The sequence below is a fragment of the Schistocerca serialis genome, chromosome 3 (genome assembly GCF_023864345.2).
Source record: "Schistocerca serialis cubense isolate TAMUIC-IGC-003099 chromosome 3, iqSchSeri2.2, whole genome shotgun sequence".
NCBI lineage: Eukaryota > Metazoa > Arthropoda > Insecta > Orthoptera > Acrididae > Schistocerca > Schistocerca serialis.
Genome location: NC_064640.1, coordinates 623400624 through 623423070, shown reverse-complemented (window position 1 = coordinate 623423070; position 22447 = coordinate 623400624). Strand labels below are relative to the sequence as shown.

The following is a 22447-nucleotide window of genomic DNA, read 5'->3' as shown; positions in this document are numbered from 1 at the left end:
AGATCTGTCTCCAATCGAGCACTTATTGTACATAATCGGATGACAACTCCAGCGTCACCGACAACCAGCAATAACCGTGCCTTTATTGACCGACTAGGTGTAACAGGCATGGAACTCCATGGCACAAACCGACATCCGGCAGTTGTACAACACAGTGCATGCACGTTAGCGTGTTTACATTCAACAGTCTGGCGGTTATATAGGTTATTAGTGTATCAGCATTTTACATTTGAAATGAATTATCTCGTGCTATAATCCTGCAATGTTAATGACTTAGATATGTTACCTAGACAAATGTATTCCCGAAATTTTATTACTTTAAATTAATAATTATTAGTGTTGCGATACTTTTCCGTCAGTGTACGTTGCACCTTTCTGAAGGTGGGCCTTAACTTGTGGCACCCTCTTTGTGTATGGCTGTGTCCCGTATCTGGTGAACACAGCAGTTATGACCCTTTTACGACCACTGCTATTACGCAGCGTCACATCCATGTGAGGAGCGCTGTAGCACCTGGTAATAGCTGTTTACCATTTACAACGCTCCAAACCGACCAGTGTGATCTTTCAATGGGCTGCCTCTAATTTGTCCGGTGAGCTTACGTAAAGCTCAACACACTGTACAGTGCGTGACAGATAGTGCTTTGTACCACGGCTAGTCATTCCCTTTTCTGTCCCACCCGTGTATGGAGCGAGGGAAGCATGACTACATGCAAAATTTTTCTCCGCGTTCACAAAAAAATGTAGTAAACATATAGCTCGTAGAGCGGGACAGTAGTACACGATGTAGCTGATATTTTTTCTTGTTTGGTTTCGCTTTGCTATGGCAGAGGTGCAAAGTCACAGCAGGTTCCGCTGAGTTGAAGCCTATCGGCTGCCATCCGCTCGCAATAGCTGGAGTAGTGCGTCTGTGCTGATTACGTAGCTGTAGTTCTTCAACGAATCGCTGTTGCCATATAGCTATCTGACGAATTTTGCTCGATTGCACGTGCGCTAGCCTGCTGTGCGCTTGCTATCAGTTTTTTCCTAGCAGCCTGTATATGTGGTGTTAAGCAGTTGTTATGGTGTTGCAGCTGCACTCGGAGTACCGGAGCACGTACAAGTGGCACGAGTACACGGGGCCGCGCCAGGAGGTGGTGCGCCGGCCTCCGCAGTCGCAGACCAGCCCGCCAGCCGCCAACGGTAGGCCACTGACACGTGCACTTCTTCTTCTTTTTCCTCTTCCTCTTTGCCCTTTTCCGTTGCCAAGGGGTCAGCATTACTATATATGGTTTGGCAATGTTGTTGACAGTTGGTGGCCGGATACCCTTCCTGACACTACCGGGACAGAATCTGTATATCCCATTCGTCTGCGTCTAGAGTAAATTTTACGTTCGAGTAAAAAATGTAAATGTCGTGTGACTAGGTCCTCCCGTCGGGTAGACCGTCCGCCGGGTGCAAGTCTTTCGATTTGATGCCACTTCCGCGACATGCGCGTCGATGCGGATGAGATGATGATGATTAGGACAACACAACAGCCAGCCCCTGAGCGGAGAAAATCTCCGATCCAGCCGGGAATCGAACCCAGGCCCTTAGGATTCACATTCTGTCGCGCTGGCCACTCAGCTACCGTGGGCAGACTACGTTCAAGTGAAGAACATTTTTCGAAATTTTTAGTTATCGTGTATCTGAGATTGGACGTAGGTACCAGCTCTATCTGCCTAGATGAATGTTGGAAACCGCATAAAAACCAATTCCACGCTGTCCCGATCACCAATCCTCGTTGGTAATCCGCGACGAGGTTCATCTCTCCAAATCCCGGATGTGACGCTTTAAAGAGTTTTTTTTTCTTCTAGTACGATGAAATTTTTATATTAAGAAATGCATTGAGGGGGGGGGGGGGCAGAGAAAACACGGTTCGTCTTTCGAGGTCTTCGCACAAAAGGGGAGAAGGACAGGAACGGATGTTCGAGATGGAAAAGAACAAACTTGGCGCTATCCAGAAACAATTTCTTTCAGTCGATAAATACGACGTAACGTCGTTACATGAAAAAGGGAAACAAAAGGGAGCCTGCACTCCGGTTGAAAGAAAATAAACATTAATTGCCCTGTTAGTTGCAACTAGTGTCCTAACATTGTCATGTCATCCTTGCATATCTTCTCGTATCCTTTTTTGGGTCACCGTTGTTCGTTCTACAGTCATCTGCGTTCAACATGTTCATCGTCTCTGGCCGTGGATGACCCAGCTGCGCGACGGGTTGTGTAGTGCACTCCAGATTTAGTTCGAAAAATATTGTCTATATTTGTGGTTCCTAACTATCGTGCAATGCCGTTCCTGCATGTAGTTCCAAAAATCAAGTACATACTTTCGTCCGTCACTGAATAAGTAACTGACGGTATGCCTGTAATCCATGTGCTGGCATTGGTCTTGGTCCTCGGATAGTACGTCTCGTCCGGAAGAAGAAGATATTGAGTGATGACATGTGTCGATGTTACCCGCAATAGAAAATCCAACACTTGTGTGACGAAATGCCAGACCGCAACAGCCTCTCCGCAGCTATGGCGGTGTTCGTCCGACTCAGTCACATCACAGTATGTGATCGTCTATCTGGAGTGGGTAGCACGGGCGCTCACTTGTATCCCACATAATTTATGGTTACGCTTTAGTCCTGCCCATGAATGTCTGTTAAATATATATCGTTAACAGTCAGTAAACCTTACGATTTTATTTACGACGCCTTTCAGAGATTTTATTCCTTCATAGGTGGCAGTTCCGGTGTTTAGCTCAACTGAATTGTTTCCGGGAAAACCACAGATGTCGAAATGTCTGCAGTTATATACCTCTCCTTTGTGTACTTTACTCAAGAGCTCTGCATTTCAGCTTTCACATTCACTGTTTGCACTGAAATTAGAGCGACCAAAACGCGTCTTCAACAGTAAATTTAAGTTGTGTCCTCTATTTATGTTTAGGTTGTGTTCTCCATTTATGATTGAGTTGTGGATTCCGATGGTTCAATATGCAATATGGTGTAGCGAGAGAATGACGACGTTTATCGACGGAACTCACACCAGTGTTATAGCGCTCACGAAACAGTGGGCTTGTGGTTACGGTAATGAAGACAGGTTATGGTCGCACAAAATTACATTCAGCAAAATGAAAGCTCTTCCAGAACGTACTGAGTTTACTATAGTCTATGTTTATGATGAGAGCGACTTTGAAAAACAAACAGTGATCTTATTCATCCAAAGGATTTCAAAAAGCATCAGAAAGCCGATTTGTTGGGAAGCAAGCACTTATCGACATATCCAGTAGCGAGTGAGTTATTGATTTTTCTCCATCGTCCAGCCAAGATCAAGAGGGCATCAGCTGGCGCATGTAGTGAATAAAGTGAAAAAAGAGATTGCGAAATAATCTTATGTAAAATCAAATGTTTAAATATTGCTGATTAACGTATCCAGATTATGTAAAACTAAGCCAGTGTCAAATGTTTCGAGTCTCAGCGTGATCCGATGATTACTCTCTTCAAAAATCCAGTTCTTACGAAATTTTAAAGCTGCATAATATTAAACTTAGAAAGTTGTACTTTTGGAATCAGGTTCAGTTGGCTACAAAAACATTATTTAGAGCTTTTCATGAAGCTAACTCTTTCACTTTACGATTTATTCCATTTTTTTCGAAATCTCAAAAGCGCATCGTATTTAAGTTATGGAGTTCTACCTTTGTAATTTGGTTCAGTTTCTCATAAAAATATATGGTATCAGTTTTCATGGAGCTACCTCTCTTACTTCCTGAATTATTAAGTGAAAACCAAGTTTCGTGCCAAAAACTTACCCTAGTAAACAAGATACAAAACATTGTATTTGACATAAGTAATAATGAAACTGTACCAACTTTCACTATGATATTCAGCAAAGGTAGAGAATTTAGAAAGAGACAGTTCAGATACTACTATCTACCCTCGGTTCCATCTGAAAAATACAGAAGCCTAAAGTTGATTATTTACCGGCTGTGAAATTTATACAATATAAACAGAGTATAGATTTACCTTGAGAAAAATCGCAATCATTATAGTTCTTCAGATATTTACATATAGTTAATTTTATAGACGAAAAGGGTGTGGGATGAGAGCTGCTGACGACACTGGAAGCAATTTTGGAGCGAGTGTTTTCTTTGCCGTCCCAGCGCAAGTATAGTAAGATCGATGTATCTGCAATTGAGAAGATACTCGATCATCGTCAGTCATACAGAATGTGTTACGCTTCGCTACAGAATTTGTCATGATTCTGTCCATGTCCGTGTCCGCTTAATTCCTCAAATGGCATTAATGAGGACTAACATAACTGCATTTCGATCGAATGAGAGATCGCCCTTATCTAGAGCAAATGTGTCAAAGTGAACCTAACTGGGTTAGTGATTACTGGTAAGCCTATGTTTCGTTTTCACTATTTCATGTGTCACCCGCTGTATTATAGAAAACCATGTGGCGAGTATCTAAGATTGTTCTTCACTTTTAAAGCGAGCAACTAACTTAACGCAATTAGTAATAAAGAATAGAAATCATCTCAAATGTGTCGAGTGCTGAATACGATAGAGCAAAGATTAATGATTTTAAAAATCAGTACTTGAGCGAGAGAACTTCCGTCAGAATATACTGCTCAGTTAAAAGACAGTAGCCTTTTGTTTATCGTCATGGTTCCTCAATCCTTTGGGTATCAAAAAGTCGCACAAGACTACAAAATATTTCAACTTATAGAACTAAATGCCGCCCCACATGATAGAATAAAAAATTCAGAACTGCAATGTTCACACCACTTCCAGGTCCATAACAGATTTGCTTTTTCCTTAACGTAAGTAATTTGCAATTTTAAAGCACATTGCAGGGAAACTAATAAATAAATAAATATATTGATAACTTTTATGAATTATGAAATAAAAGTGGCACTTGCACGCGACATTTTCAGTCAATAGCCGCTAAAAGATAAGGAGTGGCAGCTGTAGAAACGTAAATCGGGTGCACTGTAACTGATTTATTTACATATAATATGTATGTTTGGGCTATAGCTAGACTGATTGCGTTGTCCTTTACAGAACCCATTCCGACACAGTCAGTATACCGGAAGTCTCTTCTAAGACTCGACCAAGTATGGTGGCACAGTATTAAGACTCCAGATACACTGAAACATATAATGCTACAGCCCGCCTGCTGGTTCTATTCTTATTAATAGTAGTAGTTACTCAATCGAAAGATAGGTCGTTTTTCATTTTTATGTTAGATCAATGCAGGTTTTGCTACGCTATGTGGTCCTGGTGTGCAAAATGTGGGGGCTTGGTGGCATACCTGGCCCCTCCGATAAACGAGTTACGGTGGCGTGGGTGGTCTGGTCTCCCATTTCGCTGATTAGTCGGAGTGGGAGAACTGACGTTGTCTTTCGTAGAGGCAGAAGGGCGAATTCTTTTGTATTGGCCAAGGCTTCCACAATTTTCTCAGGTGGGCATCTCACACCACATTGTTGTAAATTTGTTTAAACTGGAAAATTACGAAATTGGCTTAAGTAATAGTAAACTTTTAGGAAGAGAGAGGGAGATATTTGCTACGTCGCATCTCATTGATAGCATTCTAAATATTCTGTTTGATTGGGCTATCAGTAACTTGTGATGATTTTTGTGCAGGGAACTCAGAGGAGCGTCATTTTTAAGGTATTCTCGGTCGACACACGAAGCTGAACAGTACTCTTAGTTAGGACATGAATGAGAACGATAATCGTGGTCGGGACGGAGCAGTTAGAGTTCTCTGTGGCTGGACAGGTGTCGAGGGGAGAAATTCATCTTCCGTGTGGTCCGTGTCAGCATTTGCAAAGCAGATGCCATCTGCAGTTTCTGAGGTCGCGACCTCTATTCCTCTTCTACAGTTGGTAATTCTGGCAGTAAAGCGAGGAGAGACGCAAGTGATGAGATAGTAGCAGGTGCGTTTTCAGTTAAAGCACGGAATTATCTCGCTTTAAATCATGCTCTGGCAATTGGTGGGTTAACCATGACTCAGCTATTTGGGTTTCTGAGTTTGTTTTCCTAACCTCACCAGAACGACGCAATGATCATGTACAATGCGGAACCGTAAACTTAATTTACTTGACTGAACTCATGAGTTAGTTACCAGACTATCTTCTTCCCTTCTCCATAGACTTTGCCACAAATTTTCCTAGAAATGTTTCATTATACGGACTTCAAATTAACATTTCTACTCGTCTACAGTATGTGAGTGAGTTAACTCAGCGCGCTTCGTTACAGGATCATTTAGTAATCGCGAAAGCGTTACGGAGATGATAGATAAACTCCAGTGGAATACTCTGCAGGAGAGGCGCTCAGTAGCTCGGTATGGGCTTTTGTTAAAGTTTCGAGAACATACCTTCACCGAAGAGTCAAGCAGTATATTGCTCCCTCCTACGTATATATCGCGAAGAGACCATGAGGATAAAATCAGAGAGATTAGAGCCCACACAGAAGCATACCGACAATCCTTCTTTCCACGAACAGTACGAGACTGGAATAGAAGGGAGAACCGATAGAGGTACTCAAGGTACCCTCCGCCACGCACTGTCAGGTGGCTTGCGGAGTATGGATGTAGATGTAGATGTAGATGTAGAACTATCATTTTGTCATGTGCTGTTCCTCTTATTGAATATTTTGTAATAGATGATGGTCTAAGTTACTCGTGACAAGAATAGGATACAGAAGAATGGACAAGTAAATTTATGATCTGTTAGACGATGATCAGATTGGCTTTAGGAAAGGTAAAGGCATCAGACAGGCAGCTATGACGTTGCGGTTGATAATGAAAGCAAGACTGAAGAAACATCAGGACACTTTCATAGGAGCCGCCCGGTGTGGCCGTGTGGTTCTAAGCGATTCAGTCTGGAACCGCGTGACCGCTACGGTCGCAGGTTCGAATCCTGCCTCGGGCATGGATGTGTGTGATGTCCTTAGGTTAGTTAGGTTTAAGTAGTTCTAAGTTCTAGGGGACTGATGACCACAGATGTTAAGTCCCATAGTGCTCAGAGCCATTTGAACCATTTGAACTTTCATAGGATCTGTTGACCTGGAAAAAGCGTTCGACAATGGCAAATGGTGCAAGATATTTGAAATCCTTAGAAAAATAGGGTTAAGCTATAGGGAAACATAGGTAATACACCTTTTGTACAAGAACGAAGGGAGAACAATAAGAGTCCACGTCAAAACATGTGCGCAACCAGTTCGGATTTTCAACAGCGTCTTAGTTCAAATAGTTCAAATATCACGACATCGAAGACCAGTTTGTCGCACGAAAGAATACTACGAGTACAGCTAAGTGATAGCCTTTCCCATGAAATCAGTGTACATGTCGACTCCCGACCAGAGGCACCATTAGATTGCTCGTCCATCCCACTGGTTTTTCTGATCACCATTTCACACGACTATTACTTCTACATAAATGAACATAAAAACTTAGGATAAACGGCTTTGCAAATTATTTAGAAAAATTCGGGGATGGTTTATTTGTGAAAAAAAGGCCATAGCTGACACCGACATCTGCCTCCAAACTTCCCCGACGTTGACAAACAAAACCTGTACTTGCTTTCTCTGTTGCCGATATCGAGTGAACGCATATTAAAAATAAATTAAATGGAGGAGAAACTATAAAGTCGAAACTTCCTGACAGTTTAAAACTGTGTGCCGGACCGAGACTCAAACTCGGGACGTTTGCCTTTCGCGGGCAAGTGCTCTACCATCTGAGCTACCCAAGCACGACTCACGCCCCGTCCTCACAGCTTTAATTCTGCCAGTATCTCGTCTCCTACCTTCCAAACTTTACAGAAGCTCTGCGCGTTTTCTGGACGTTCGCAGTAGTACTCCCCTTTCAGCTAGGTCGATACACAGGGTGATCCGCGTCAGACACAATATTCCTTTTATCGTTATAATCTTCAAAGAAATGACGACGCGGTTTGCATATTTAATGTTGTTATATGGTAGGGCAACAGACATGCAATGTATTCAACCTCTGGTCTGTCTTTTATTACTAAGAAGTTCACATCTACAGTTGTTGGACAAAGCTATGGAAACATTGCGAGAAACGCATGCTTCAACATAAATGCAGAAGCTAGCTAAGCCTCCAGGAGGGCTATTGCATTTGACCACGAATGGAACCTCTGCAATGCCCTCGATACCTTGCAAGTATCAGTCATGATCAGAACGGTGTTCTGTGTACCTGTGAGTGCATTATGTCGCAGGTGAGTGAATTCGAACGTGGGCAAATTACTGATGTTCATATGGTGGCTGCTGCCGTAACAATATTAGCCGCAGTGTTTGGTGCCTGAAGAGGCACTATATCGAAAATTTATACCGCATACAGGGAAAGCGGAAAAAAAACCGTGCGCTAAATCACAACACGGCCGAAAATGTGTGTTGAGTGATAGTGACAGACGCTCATTGAAGAGGATTATGACGGAAAATAAGAGAACGACAGCTGTAAAAGTCGCTGCAGAACTGAACGTTGCATTCCCGATCCTTGTCAGCACCAAAAACACTCATTAGCAACGCACATTCCTGTAACAGGAAAACGTGGCGCCGAAGCCTTAAAACCTAGAAAGTGTAGCAATGGGAAGAAGTCATTTGGTCGGATGAGCCTTGTTTCAAAATCTTTCCAAATTCTGTCTATGTTTATCCATGGCGTACGCCACCACAAGCCGACGATCCAGGCTGCTTGCTACCATGAGTTAAATACGGCGGGTGTCGGTGATGATATGGACAGCCATATCGTGGTTTTCCATGTATCCCATGGTTACTCTGCGAGGTTGTATTACTGCTAAGGATTATGTGACCATTTTGGCAGATCAGGTCCATTTCATGGAACAATCATCAGAGTGAAATTAGTTATCCCGGTGGTGCATTGATAAGACAACCAACTCGCTTTCGGGAGGACGACGACTCAAATATCTTTCCATTAATACAGATTTAGGTTTCCCATGGCTTCCCAAAGCAACTTAAGGGTAATACCAGGATGGTTCCTTTCGAAAAAGACACGTCCGATTTTCTTCCTCGTCCGCAAGATTTAAGCCCTGTTCTCCTTTCCTCCAGAATGAGTTTAGTTCCCCGATGGTGATGCTGTGTTCCAAGACGACAGGGCCCCTGTTCACACACGTCGCATCGTCCAGGACTTGTTTTGTGAGCGCGAGGATGAATTATTGCATCTCTCCTGACCACCACAATAACCAGAGCTCAGTATCATTAAGCCTTTGTGGTCTACTTTGGAAAGAATGGTACTTGCTCACTATTCACCTCAATCATCGTTACCTGAATTTCTCACTGTTTAACAGCAAGAATGGTGTAAGATTCCATTGAAAATCGCACAGAACCTTTTTTTATTCATTCCGAGAAGACTGGAAGCTGTTACCAATGTGAACCGTTTTCCTGCACCATAGTAGTCGTGATAACGTGTTGTGTTTCTGGTGTTTCCATGTTTTTGCCCACCTTCTGTTCATCTACACCTGCGCAGTTCACACTTAAGCGATCGACAGAGGGTTCATAGCACCGCTTTCAGCCTATTTCTGGGCCGTTCTCCTCTCGAACAGGACGCGTGATGAATGAACTTCCAAATATCTTTATGGGAGTTCTGATTTCTCTTACTTTTTCACGATCGTCGATTTTCCCTGTAAGGTGCACTTGGGATTTTCTAAGACTCTATGCTGATATTGACTGCATCAGAGTGAAATTAGTTGTCGTGGCGGTGCATTGGTAAGACAACCAACTCACTTGCGGGAAGACGACGGCTCAAATATCTTTCCGTTCATACAGATTTAGGTTTCCCATGGCTTACCAAAGCAGCTTAAGGGAAATGCTAGGATGGTTCCTTTGAGAAAAGACGCATCCGATTTTCTTCCCCGTCCCCAAGATTTAAACCCTGTTTTCCTTTCCTCCAGAATGAGTTTAGGAAGGCAATTTGAAATACGTATATACCTCCCTAATCAAATGGACTTCTATTGTGAAAACAGCTGTGATTTTATCAGATCTCCAGGTCCACTTATATGAAAGGCACGTGACGTTTCCCCATAGATATAAACAAAGGAATGGCGGCATAGTATGGTGTGGTTTAAATGAAAACCACATAACAACAACACAGCTCCTTTCACTAAAATTATTTGTTTGATGATACACAGATTATAAAGATCTTATTGTTTATTCCATGTCAGTATGAAAAATATTTACACAGGATTTACTTTCTAAAAGACGTACTTTACAATATACCCTAGGAACGAAAGATAACACAAAGACCATTTATGTTCTACCATCGTAGTCTCGGTACTGATAGTTTCTCCAGGGATTCCATAATTATTTCCTAACTCACGGTATTAACAGGCCTGAACGATGTTCTAGGACCGGAAACATTAAACGAAATTGAGAAAACGCAAGTATACAACTTGATCACAGACTATTCTTGTGCCAGAGAAAACGGTAGTTGTTAGATGTCACCGATTGACAACTCTGTGTTGTAATGTTGACTGTGCTTCTACGTAATTCCAGCATTGTTGTTATGTTTCACTGTACTGTACTAGGCTTGTTATATAAGAGTGAACTTCATCTTTCAAGGATGATTTATTTTAGCTCCAGCTGTTTTGCAAATACTACGTTTTAAAAAAGTTAAGAGATGCTTGTATGCCGTGACTAGCAGAGAATATTATATTAGGGATACTAACTTAACTTTGAAGCACGGTACAGACAGGAAGTGACACGAAGTGAGAGAGGGAGACAGAGAGAGAGAGAAAGAGAGAGAGAGACAGAGAGAGAGTGGGAGAGAGAGAGAGAGAGGAGGGGGGGGGGGGGGAGATGAGTCTGGGTAGAAAGCACAGAGAGCAAGAGATCCCTTTAATCTTCTCTGTGCAAAAAGAAGTGTGAAATGTTACTGTAGTAAAGATGGTAGCATGTCCTTCCCATTGCGTTGATTCGTTCTCGGTCGCTGTCCGTCTGTGCATGTTGCTGCCATCCAAAACCCTATCGGCTGCTGGAGATCCTTAGGCTAACGTAAAAAGTGTGGTACCATAGTGGTTAAGACATCAGTCCTGCATTCGGGAGGCGTGGGGTTCAAATCTCCATTCAGCAATCCATTTTCGAGATTTCTGTGAATTTCTTTATCGCCTCAGCCGAATACCAAAATATTTTCGTTCAAAATAAAATGGCGATTTTCTTTCCTATGCTTTTCCTAGCGGTCTCCAATGATTTAGTCGTAAACAAGGCGGAAAAACTCAAAAATGTTCCATCATCGTTCAGTAAATATCTGATTTGCGTGTACAACAATATTGTCAGGCCAACAACCGCATCCAACGAACGTATGTTCCGATTGTAAAGTACACGTTCTTGCCAACAGAAGTGCTACAATAGTTCTTCTTTGAAGTGATTTCACGTGTCCCTTGTCTATTATTATGTATTAATTACTTACTGTAGTGATTGTCGGGCACTCTAGATTTCATTTGACGTTTCTGTATAACGGAAAACTCGCATTACTGGCTGAAGCTCTTAGAGAGAGTAACATTTAACAGCATGACCATCTGAAACATTTGTCCATCCTAGCCTTCACAGTGACGTTTTACGCTAACACATGCCTAAATCCAACTTCTCGACTAACGTCGCTAGCGCACCAACGCCGTAGGCGTTTCAGAGTTCATTTTGTGTGAGGATTTCTATTTTAGACTTTATTGTGATTATTATTACGATGTGTGATTGGACCCCATCCGACACGGAAAGCTATTATATATAAAACTTCAGAGTTTCCAAGGAGCTCTCATTTTTTCTCCCTGGGTGCTTTTTCTTTCTCCAGTTCACTTTCTCCCAGGTCTGGTGGAGACTCCATTCTCTGATAGTACTTGCCATTTCTTAATTGTTTTGTCTGTTTCTGTTGAAAATGTCTGTTGTACTTACATGGACCTTTTCTAAATCCTTTCTGACCTGCCCGAAGCAGTGTATGGTTTTGAGTTTTTGTATCTACGTCACAAATTTGAGAGTCTAGTTGTTGGGAGTCTGTGGATATGCCCATAAAATTTCAGTCTTCTTTTTCTTATGTCTGCCACGAGATTAGATATGTTTTCGGTTGATTTTTGGAAATTCAGTATGAATCCATCTACTGTATTTTTGGAGTCGAGTATCTTTCTCAGAATGTTGCGATCTTCTTTTAGGATGTGTCCAGTCAGAAAGATCACAGTTCGTAGTAACGACGGCAAGTCATCGGATAAAACCGAACTGATGTCTAGCGTTCCTCAAGGTAGTGTTATAAGCCCTTTGCTGTTCCTTACCTACATAAACGATTTGGGAGACAATATGAACAGCCGTCTTAGGATGTTTGCAGATGACGCTGTCGTTTATCGACTAATAAAGTCATCAGAAGATCAAAATAAATTGCAAAACGATTTAGAAAAGATATCTGAACGGTGCAAAAATTGGCAGTTAACCCTCAACAGCGAAAAGTGTGAGCTCATCCACATGAATGCCAAAAGGAATCCGTTAAACTTCGGTTACACGATTAATCAGTCAATTATAAAGGCCGTAAATTCAACTAAATACGTAGGAATTACAATTACGAACAACTTAAATCGGAAGGCACACATAGAAAATGTTGTGGGGAAGGCTAACCAAAGACTGTGTTTTATTGGTGGGACACACAGAAAATGTAACAGATCTTCTAAGGAGTGTGTCTACACTACGCTTGTCCGTCCTCTCTCGGAATACTGCTACGTGGTGTGGGATCCTTACCAGATAGAACTGACGTAGTACATCGGAAAAGGTCAAAGAAGGGCGGCACGTTTTGTATTATTGAGAAATATGGGAGAGAGTGTCACTGAAATGATAGAGGATTGGGGCTGGACATCATTAAAAGAAAGGCGTTTTTCATTAAGACGGAATCTCCTCACGAAATTCCAATCACTAACTTTCTCCTCCGAAAGCGAAAATATTTTGTTGACACCGACCTGCATAGGGAGAAACGATCACCACGATAAAATAAGGGAAATCAGAACTCGTACGAAAATATATAAGTGTTCGTTCTTTCCGCGCGCTATACGAGATTGGAATAATAGTGAATTGTGAAGGTGGTTCGATGAACCCTATGCTAGGCACTTAAATGTGATTTGCAGAGTATCCATGTAAGTGTAGCTGTAGATGTAGATTGCCTTTTCTGTGAAGTGTAAGCGTTTCACTGGCTTTCAAGAGTTCAGGTTTGATAATTATGTTATAATGGCTGATTTCTGTCTATGTGTGGATATATATTTTTCATTGTACAAGTTACAGATTTTACCGTAAGCTCTCCTAAGTTTCTGCATGAGAAATTTCTGTGCCATTTTCTCTCTCCCTGTAATTTCAAGGATTTCACGTAAATACTTGACGTATGAATCTCTCTCGATTTGTCCATATTTTTGATCAGTTTTTGAGTAAGACATTTTGAGCAGATGTTCTTGGTTTTCTTGAAGGATATTTGGAGGTCAACTGTTTCAGCGCATTGCTTGAAAGTTTCTATGTTTAATTGCAATCGCATCTTCTCCTGCTACTACTGCCAGACCATCTGCGAAAACTAGGCAAGAAATTTGGACGTCATTTTTAGGTCGCCCAGGTCGCATGGGTTTCCAACAGTTTTGTGTTTTAAGTTCCATCCCAACTCTCCTATGACTCTGTACAAAACTAGATTAATGGTGATAGGAGGCAGATCGTCGTCCTACCAAACACATTTTAGTAATCAGATAACTATCCGAAATAAAATCTTCGTATACCAATGAAAGCGTTGATTTATAACCTGAATAACCTCAGTTTATCCTTTTTCGTGACTCTGTGACTTCATATTTCTGTAGCATTCCGACAGAATAGACTGAAGCTCAAATCAAAACCAGTTAAAATGCGATTGATGCATTTATCAAGGTATATGAAATCGCAGAACAGTCAACGCTGGAGTTCTGAAAATCCTCATCAGTTACATCAAGAGTCTACATGATGTAAACATAAAATTGTCGAACGCCGATAGTGCATTCCCAACAAATCCTAACTGCTGATAGCTGAGTGAACAATATGCTGCAACTTTTTTATTTCGGGGAACTAACGAAAAGATTTACGGTTATTTCATGAGGAACAATGAAAATACCCACCGGCCGCTGTGGACGAGCGGTTCTAGGCGCTTCAGTCCGGAACCACGCTGCTGCTACGGTCGCAGGTTCGAATCCTGCCTCGGGTATGGATGTGTGTGATGTCCTTAGGTTAGTTAGGTTTACGTAGTTCTAAGTTCTAGGGGACTGATGACCTCAGATGTTAAGTCCCATAATGCTTAGAACCATTTGAACCATTTTCTTTCATACCCACGAATAAACGTCTGCCAGCTAATTTCCTCTAAAGTTTAGATCATCAAAATATATGGATAATCTCCTGATAAAGCTTAATTCTCAGCATGGATTCAGGAAAGAAACAACACTTTGTTGAAACATTGCTTGTTTTTCATACACGACCGAGCAAAGTGACCAAATGGTACGACAAAAAAATGGCTCTGAGCACTATGGGACTTAACTTCTGAGGTCATCAGTCCCCTAGAACTTAGAACTACTTAAACCTAACTAACCTAAGGACCTCACACACATCCATGCCTGAGGCAGGATTCGAACCTACAACCGTAGCGGTCGCGCGGTTCCAGACTGTAGCGCCTAGAACCGCTCGGCCTCTCCGGCCGGCAAATGGCACGACAGTGGAGTCGTATTTGGCAAGGCGGCGGTTGAAATCCCCGTCCGGCCTTCAACTTTATGTTTTCCATGAGTTTTCCCTCCTGCTGTCTCTGCCGTTAAAAGACGCCACACGCCAGGCAGTCTCCATCGTACCACCAACTAGATACCATCAGTCTCCAAGAAGATGGCGCACATGGCGGTAACTACATCATATTTCCACCACGAGTTACAAATAGTCCAGATCATCCGCCGATAGTTAAATCTGATACCACAGAGGGCACTGTTACCAGGAACTATTTTCTTCGCCCTTCAAACTAGTTTTTAAACCAACCTTTTTCTGACGAACCTACATTTAAGCGGTCACAAACCGTCACTCGGCCAGTTGTCATAGCTCCAGTTCCAGTTGCAATTATCACGAGCCACCAGCAGTTATCAATAAATGTTGTCCATTGTTGCAGTCATTGCCGGGCATCGCAATCTTTAATGTTCACTGAGGCTGAGCTAACAAGGGGACCGTGCCTACTCGTCATTCACATTTATGGCATATGCGGGGCTTCGCCAGACATGAAAGTGACAGACGGGAGAGCTCCTCATGGTCAAGCGTTTAGAAAGAATTGGGCATGAAGCGTGGGTAGAGCTAGGCATGACCCATTTTGATTCCAGGCTGAGGTTGCCGGAGCAGAAAGACTTCAGAACGGCAGTGTGAGGGGTCATGGGTCGAGTACCTATGTGGAAACGTTTCTTGTTTTCAATTGATACGTTATTTATACTGGAAATAAACCGAAATGATGTTCAGTATACTGTTTTTAATAATATTTTATGAAAGGCATGAAAAGTAAAGCAGTCATGGACTGTGAGGCTGGTCCCGGCGGAGGTTCGATTCCTCCCTCGGGTATGGGTGTGTGTGTTTGTCCTTAGGATAATTTAGGTTAAGTAGTGTGTAAGCTTCGGGACTGATGACCTTAGCAGTTAAGTCCCATAACATTTCACACACATTTGAACATTGAAAAGCAAAGGCAAAGGAAACTTGGAAATTGCAAATAAATTCCCAGGAAAGGATTGTAAGGCGTACACGAGATTTTCGTATATAAACTTAGATAACTTTATTATTTTACAGTTGAGGATTTACATGTGCTGAGGTGATGTTCACTGTAAAAACACGGGAACCTAACAATCGCTTGCAACTGCCGAGGGCTGCTCGAAGATCAAATAGAAACTAACGGAATACGAAGCCCTATAACCTTTAACTACTGTCGCTTCTTAGAAGATTATTTGCAGAGTTCTTATGGACGCAGTAAATACAACCGTTTTTTGGAAATTATTTGCAGTTCCAAATTTTCTTTTCCATTTCCTTTTCGTGCCTTTTGTGAAGATATTAATAAGTGCAACATATTGAGCATTATTTTGGGTACAAAAAAGGGAAAAATTTTCCGCATATTGACTCAATCCCATGACCCTCAGAGTACCTTTCTGAAGTTGTTGCGCACAACTGGTGCCTGGAAACTAGACTAACATGTACAGTTCATGCTAAATATGCGATTTTTTCTAAACGCTTGTCCATATGAAGCTCCCACTTCAGTCACTCTCATTACTGGTCATGCCCTGCATATATTATATATTCGGTAAATTCGGTAAAAACTGGCGATGATGAGTAGACGAGGTACCCACGTATAGGGTGACGCAAATAAAAGTGGTCCGGGTGAGTGGATACGATCTGACGTGAATCTGTGGCAGCATTAACGGAGGAGGAAAAGACCCATAGTTAATTCCAACAGAATGAAGCAACTGCCCACACAGGTGGCCAAACCGTCGGGCACATTTGCACAATGTTCACGCCTGAGGTCAGTCTAGTCGCGGCCCTAGCTGGCCACCAAAGCGACCTGATCCGTCACTGTGCGTTTATTCTGTGTGCGGAGCCCTCAAGTCTTAGGTATATCGCAACAACCCTCATAGTCTTCACAGACAGAAGCAGAACATTTCGGACAAGACTGCAGCAATTCCAGCAGTCTAGCTTCAATCCGCCCTCAGCAACTTGCTGACCAGGGCCCAAAAGTGCCAAGAGATGAATCGTAGGCACTTTCAACATCGACTATAGCCAGGTTAGAACCGCATTTCCTTTACTCTCCACTGTTTCTTTTTAACCTGGAGTCGATTTAGAAGAGATAGGGGATCCAGTATTAGAATCGGAATTTAAAAGAGCTTTGGAGGACTTACGGTCAAATAAGGCAGAAGCGATAGATAACATTCCATCAGAATTTCTAAAATCATGGGGGGAAGTAGCAACAAAACGACTATTCACGTTGGTGTGTAGAATATATGAGTCTGGCGATATACCATCTGACTTTCGGAAAAGCATCATCCACACAATTCCGAAGACGGCAAGAGCTGACAAGTGCGAGAATTATCGCACAATCAGCTTAACAGCTCGTGCATCGAAGCTGCTTACAAGAATAATATACAGAAGAATGGAAAAGAAAATTGAGAATGCGCTAGGTGACGATCAGTTTGGCTTTAGGAAAAGTAAAGGGACGAGAGAGGCAATTCTGACGTTACGGCTAATAATGGAAGCAAGGCTAAAGAAAAATCAAGACACTTTCATAGGATTTGTCGACCTGGAAAAAGCGTTCGACAATATAAAATGGTGCAAGCTGTTCGAGATTCTGAAAAAAGTAGAGGTAAGCTATAGGGAGAGACGGGTCATATACAATATGTACAACAACCAAGAGGGAATAATAAGAGTTGACGATCAAGAACGAAGTGCTCGTATTAAGAAGGGTGTAAGACAAGGCTGTAGCCTTTCGCCCCTACTCTTCAATTTGTACATCGAGGGAGCAATGATGGAAATAAAAGAAAGGTTCAGGAGTGGAATTAAAATACAAGGTGAAAGGATATCAATGATACGATTCGCTGCTGACATTGCTATCCTGAGTGAAAGTGAAGAAGAATTAAATGATCTGCTGAACGGAATGAACAGTCTAATGAGTACACAGTATGGTTTGAGTGTAAATCGGAGAAAGACGAAGGTAATGAGAAGTAGTAGAAATGAGAACAGCGAGAAACGTATCATCAGGATTGATGGTCACGAAGTCAATGAAGTTAAGGATTTCTGCTACCTAGTCAGTAAAATAACCAATGACGGACGGAGCAAGGAGGACATCAAAAGCAGACTCGCTATGGCAAAAAATGCATTTCTGGCCAAGAGAAGTCTACTAATATCAAATACCGCCCTTAATTTGAGGAAGAAATTTCTGAGGATGTACGTCCGGAGTACAGCATTGTATGGTAGTGAAACATGGACTGTGGGAAAACCGGAACAGAAGAGAATCGAAGCATTTGAGAGGTGGTGCTATAGACGAATGTTGAAAATTAGGTGGACTGATAAGGTAAGGAATGAGGAGGTTCTACGCAGAATCGGAGAGGAAAGGAATATGTGGAAAACACTGATAAGGAGAAGGGACAGGATGATAGGACATCTGCTAAGACATGAGGGAATGACTTCCATGGTACTAGGGGGAGCTGTAGAGGGCAAAAACTGTAGAGGAAGACAGAGATTGGAATACGTCAAGCAAATAATTGAGGACGTAGGTTGCAAGTGCTACTCTGAGATGAAGAGGTTAGCACATGAAAGGAATTCGTGGCGGGCCGCATCAAACCAGTCAGTAGACTGATGACCAAAATATACTGTTTTCTGGGCCACTTTTATTTCCCCCACACTATACATGAGGCAGGCAAACGAAAAAGAGACAGTTCAAAAAGTTAAAAAAAATTAGTAAACTTTATTATTTCAAAAGTAACCGCCATAACTGTTAATAAATTTATCCCACTACGAGACAAGACTGTCAGCGCCTTCATGGAAACACGTTTCTAATTAAGTACGGAACCATGATTGTACCCAAGTGTGCACCTACTGATTCGAAGCAAATCAGTGGTCACGAACGTCTTTCTTCATGGCTCGAGAAATGCTATGCCTGTCCACATGTTGCCAAGTTTGTTTCCAATACTCTGCAGAAACACATCCTTCATGCACTGTCGATCCGTCCCCAAACAATTTCAATATGTTTGGATACCTGTTGAAAAACATCCGTAGCCGTCGATTTCTTGGGACGAAGAGGCACAATCGTGATTCCGTAGGCAACAGCAAACATGTTTTTGATCATGGCATAGACTGTCTTGCCCCAGAGTGGGGTAAATTTATTAACAGCTATGGCGATTACTTTTCAAATAATAAGCAGCTTCTTACTTTTCTCCATCTGTCTCATTTTGATTTAACTGCACCTTATATTGTAAGACACTGTCACCGACAGTAGTTCAGGGTGAACTAATAGCTTAGTTAGTCAACGTTCACTGAATTAGGTTACAGCAGTGTTTAGGAATTTTACTTCATCAAACTAAAGTTGAGTATTTATTATGTACGGTATTTTGATAAATGATTGTAAACTGTTTGTTACGACATTGGCAACTTTATTTGTGTTCGGTCTGACTGTGCCCTGTGACAGGACCTTTCCAGCGTGCATCCACGCCACCTCGATTCTATGACAGGGGTTTCGCTTCCTGCTACCTTTATGTTGGATGGTGGTGGTAAGTTTCAATGGTATCAAACAGCTGAGGTCATCGGTCCCGATGTTGGGTAACAAGTTAATTTGACAATTACAGCACTTTCGATGGCCTAAGATGAATGTCTGGTCAGTTCCTTTGAAAGGTCAGGGCCCCTTTCCCTCCCTATTCCTTTCAAGTCCGAGCCTGTGCTCCATCTGTAATGGCCTCATCGTTTCCAAAAAGTTAAATCCTAACATTATTTTCTTTTTATTTATGTGGGAGATCTCGTTAACACTATACAAGGTATAATAGGTAAACGCACAGACATTTTTATACGTGGTAGGTTAATATGTGGACACATCAGTACGTTGACTATTTTTTCTGTGCTTCGAACAGTCTTTCCATAAACACATCACAAATTTTACAACCTGATGTTTTCTGCACGGTTGTACTGCACCACTAAGCGGACTACACCTGTCTGTATAGACTAACCGTTTTGTGTCAACGTATCCAGACTTCAACACCTGATCTGCTGTTCAGGGGAAAATAAGCATTAACGCCTTGCTCTTGCCACATGTAGCCGGTGATATCAACCAGCCTAAAAATGTACGACTTGTAATGGCTATAATTATTAGTCTGCAAGTGAAGTAAATATTGATGCAGTGTTGTTCACTACACTGTCCTCGGTCATCAATAGAAATACCTGCAGTTATACCCGTTACCCCCTGTATAGGAGGGAACAAGTGTAGTTCATGAAATTCTCTTAGGGTTTGCTGCCCGATCCTGAAATCAACTCGATTCGATATTTCGGCGATCCATCTGTTCGCCATATTCCGGAGAATACTGCTTCTTCTGATGAGTTGTTCTTATTATTATTGAGTAATTTTTGAGAACCGATACTCGAGGAAGGTTGTGCCACCATCACATATCTCGCAAACGCATGCGCATACGCGTACGCATGAGAGGGTTACGGGACGTGTAGATGCATATAAATATTCATTTCTTTTTTTGCTCAATACGCTGTTTGGATAGGATAGAAAATTACTAATACTGGTCTGCGAAGTAGCGTGGCATGCGGGATAAATATCGACAGGTATACGAAACGAGTTGCCTCTCACTCTATGCACAACCTCATCATTGCAACTTGTGGTGATATTGTAGTCAAAGATTGCACCCAAAACAACAAGTGTTTGGTAAAATCTCGTGAGCGATACGTATTTACAACGACTTCGTTCCCGTCTCGCGTCGGTGACGACAAATGTTGAAGGACCACCAAATGACAATCTTGAGGGCTTTTCACGTAAGTTTTACTATTTGTAAATGAATCTGAGCTACATCAATGAGCTAAAGTGACTCATAAAAATACTGCAGATCTGGGAAGAGTGTTTGTGAGATGTAGCTGACCAGAATAAACGGATCGTCCGCTCCTTGTCACTGGGGCCGATCAATGACGCAGCCGACCTTGTTTTCGTTCCTCGCGGGGAAAACTGCAGCGTCAACAAGTCTGGAACACAGGGGGAGAGATGATAACTGGCAGAGAAGACGTTCGTCTGACAATTTCGCTTTCTAGCCAGGCTTCGTTTCTACCGAGGTGAAACTGTAGCAGTATTGCGTAAAATTCAGAAAAATGGTTTACTACAATTCTCAAAATATGCACGTGATGTACTTCAGAAAATATCCTTTAAATATCTGATATTATGAGACTTCAGAAACTAGATATGACTACGCTTTATCTTCTGTTTGATAATTAATGATCTAATTTGCACATTAGTGCTTGAGAATTTCCTGATTGAAACTCGTTTTAGGGCATCGTCGGGTTTAGAACACTTAGCTACCGTTCTAAACGCTTTTATAATAAAACGGGGATATTGAAAGTTAATTCTTTTGGGAAAAGTTTCTGCACAGTTCGAAGAAGGAAGGGAGATTAGAGTTTAACATCCCGTCGACAACGAGCTCATTAGAGTCGGATCACAAACTCGGATTAGGAAGGAAATCGCCGTGCCCTTTGAAACGAACCATCCCGGCACTTAGGAAACCCTCGGAAAACCTAAATCTGGATGGCCTGAATCAGATTTGAAACGTCGTCCTTCAGAATACGAGTCCAGCGTCCAACCAATGTGCCATCTCACGCTGTGCTCTATTCGCCATCAGGACACGGGTTAGATACGGAATGTGACACGTCCTCACTACTGTTCAAAGTAATTTATGGGAAAAGTGATCAATAAATGGGAAAAACGTATGCAAGTGTATAATTTTTGCTAGATGTTCACACACCAATATTCATCTTCACTGAAGCAATTCAATCGGCAGAGAAAATATGTTAAATAATAACAGCAACGGACTCCATATTACATGGAGATGGAGAAGTATACGGAAGGAGCGAGACGAATTCAATAATCAATCTTATTCGCCCATCATCATCATCATCATTAGTCGATTTGCTCATTGCTGCTTGCCGTGATCTCTTTTCTTCGTTCACTTCTGAAGTAACTGGATCTTCGACTAGACGCCTCCATCCACAGTGAACTTCAGCTCTTCTTAATTTAAATTGTAAGATTAGGCCGGTAATCTTCTCCTGATTGAACCATCTAATTACTGCTCTTCCTCGTGAATTTATGCCTTCGATTTTGCCTTGGAAGTTGGTCTTCTCTAAATTATTCCCTTCCCCTTTCAAAACGTGTCTAAGGAGCTGACAATAGCTTTGACTGATATGGGAAAATAAACTTTATGTGATGCTAACATCTTCTATAATGTAAGAATATGTTCTTCATTCTGTCCGTGGTACCTGTAAAATCTTCTTCGAACACCACATTTAGAAGAATCAGTTCAGTTCTTAACTCTACCTTTCACAGTCCATGTCTCTCAGCCCTACAGGAACACATGGAACATCTTCATTGTTTTGTCACATTTAAGTGAGTTTAACCATTGCAGCTTGGCCTAGGGCAAACAGTAGTTTTCTTTCTTTACCAAAGCTCTCGAAAATCATTCAAGTGGACAAACTCAATAGTTTTGATAAGATTATTCAACCGGCAGGGCCAAGTCGGAAGCTAACAAAGAAACAATTGCAAAACTACAAAAAGGATAAAAATCTCACTTCAGAGAAATGTAATAAAACATCTCCATCAAGCTATAATATTCTCATACTGTTTGTGAGCAGGGCTACTCCACGTAACTTAAACTGCTACAACTGGTGACAAATCTCAAATAATAAACATCGAAA

At 41.9% G+C, this 22447-nt stretch overlaps 1 protein-coding gene across 1 annotated transcript in view; it reads left to right on the top strand.

Annotated features, from left to right (window-relative positions):
• The window catches only part of LOC126471056 (uncharacterized), a 642710-nt gene that overhangs the window by 223268 nt on the left and 396995 nt on the right, over positions 1–22447 (top strand). The window contains exon 2 of the mRNA XM_050099123.1: positions 1071–1179. Coding sequence (XP_049955080.1) covers positions 1071–1179 — 109 coding nt within the window. The remainder of the gene's footprint in view (positions 1–1070; positions 1180–22447) is intronic.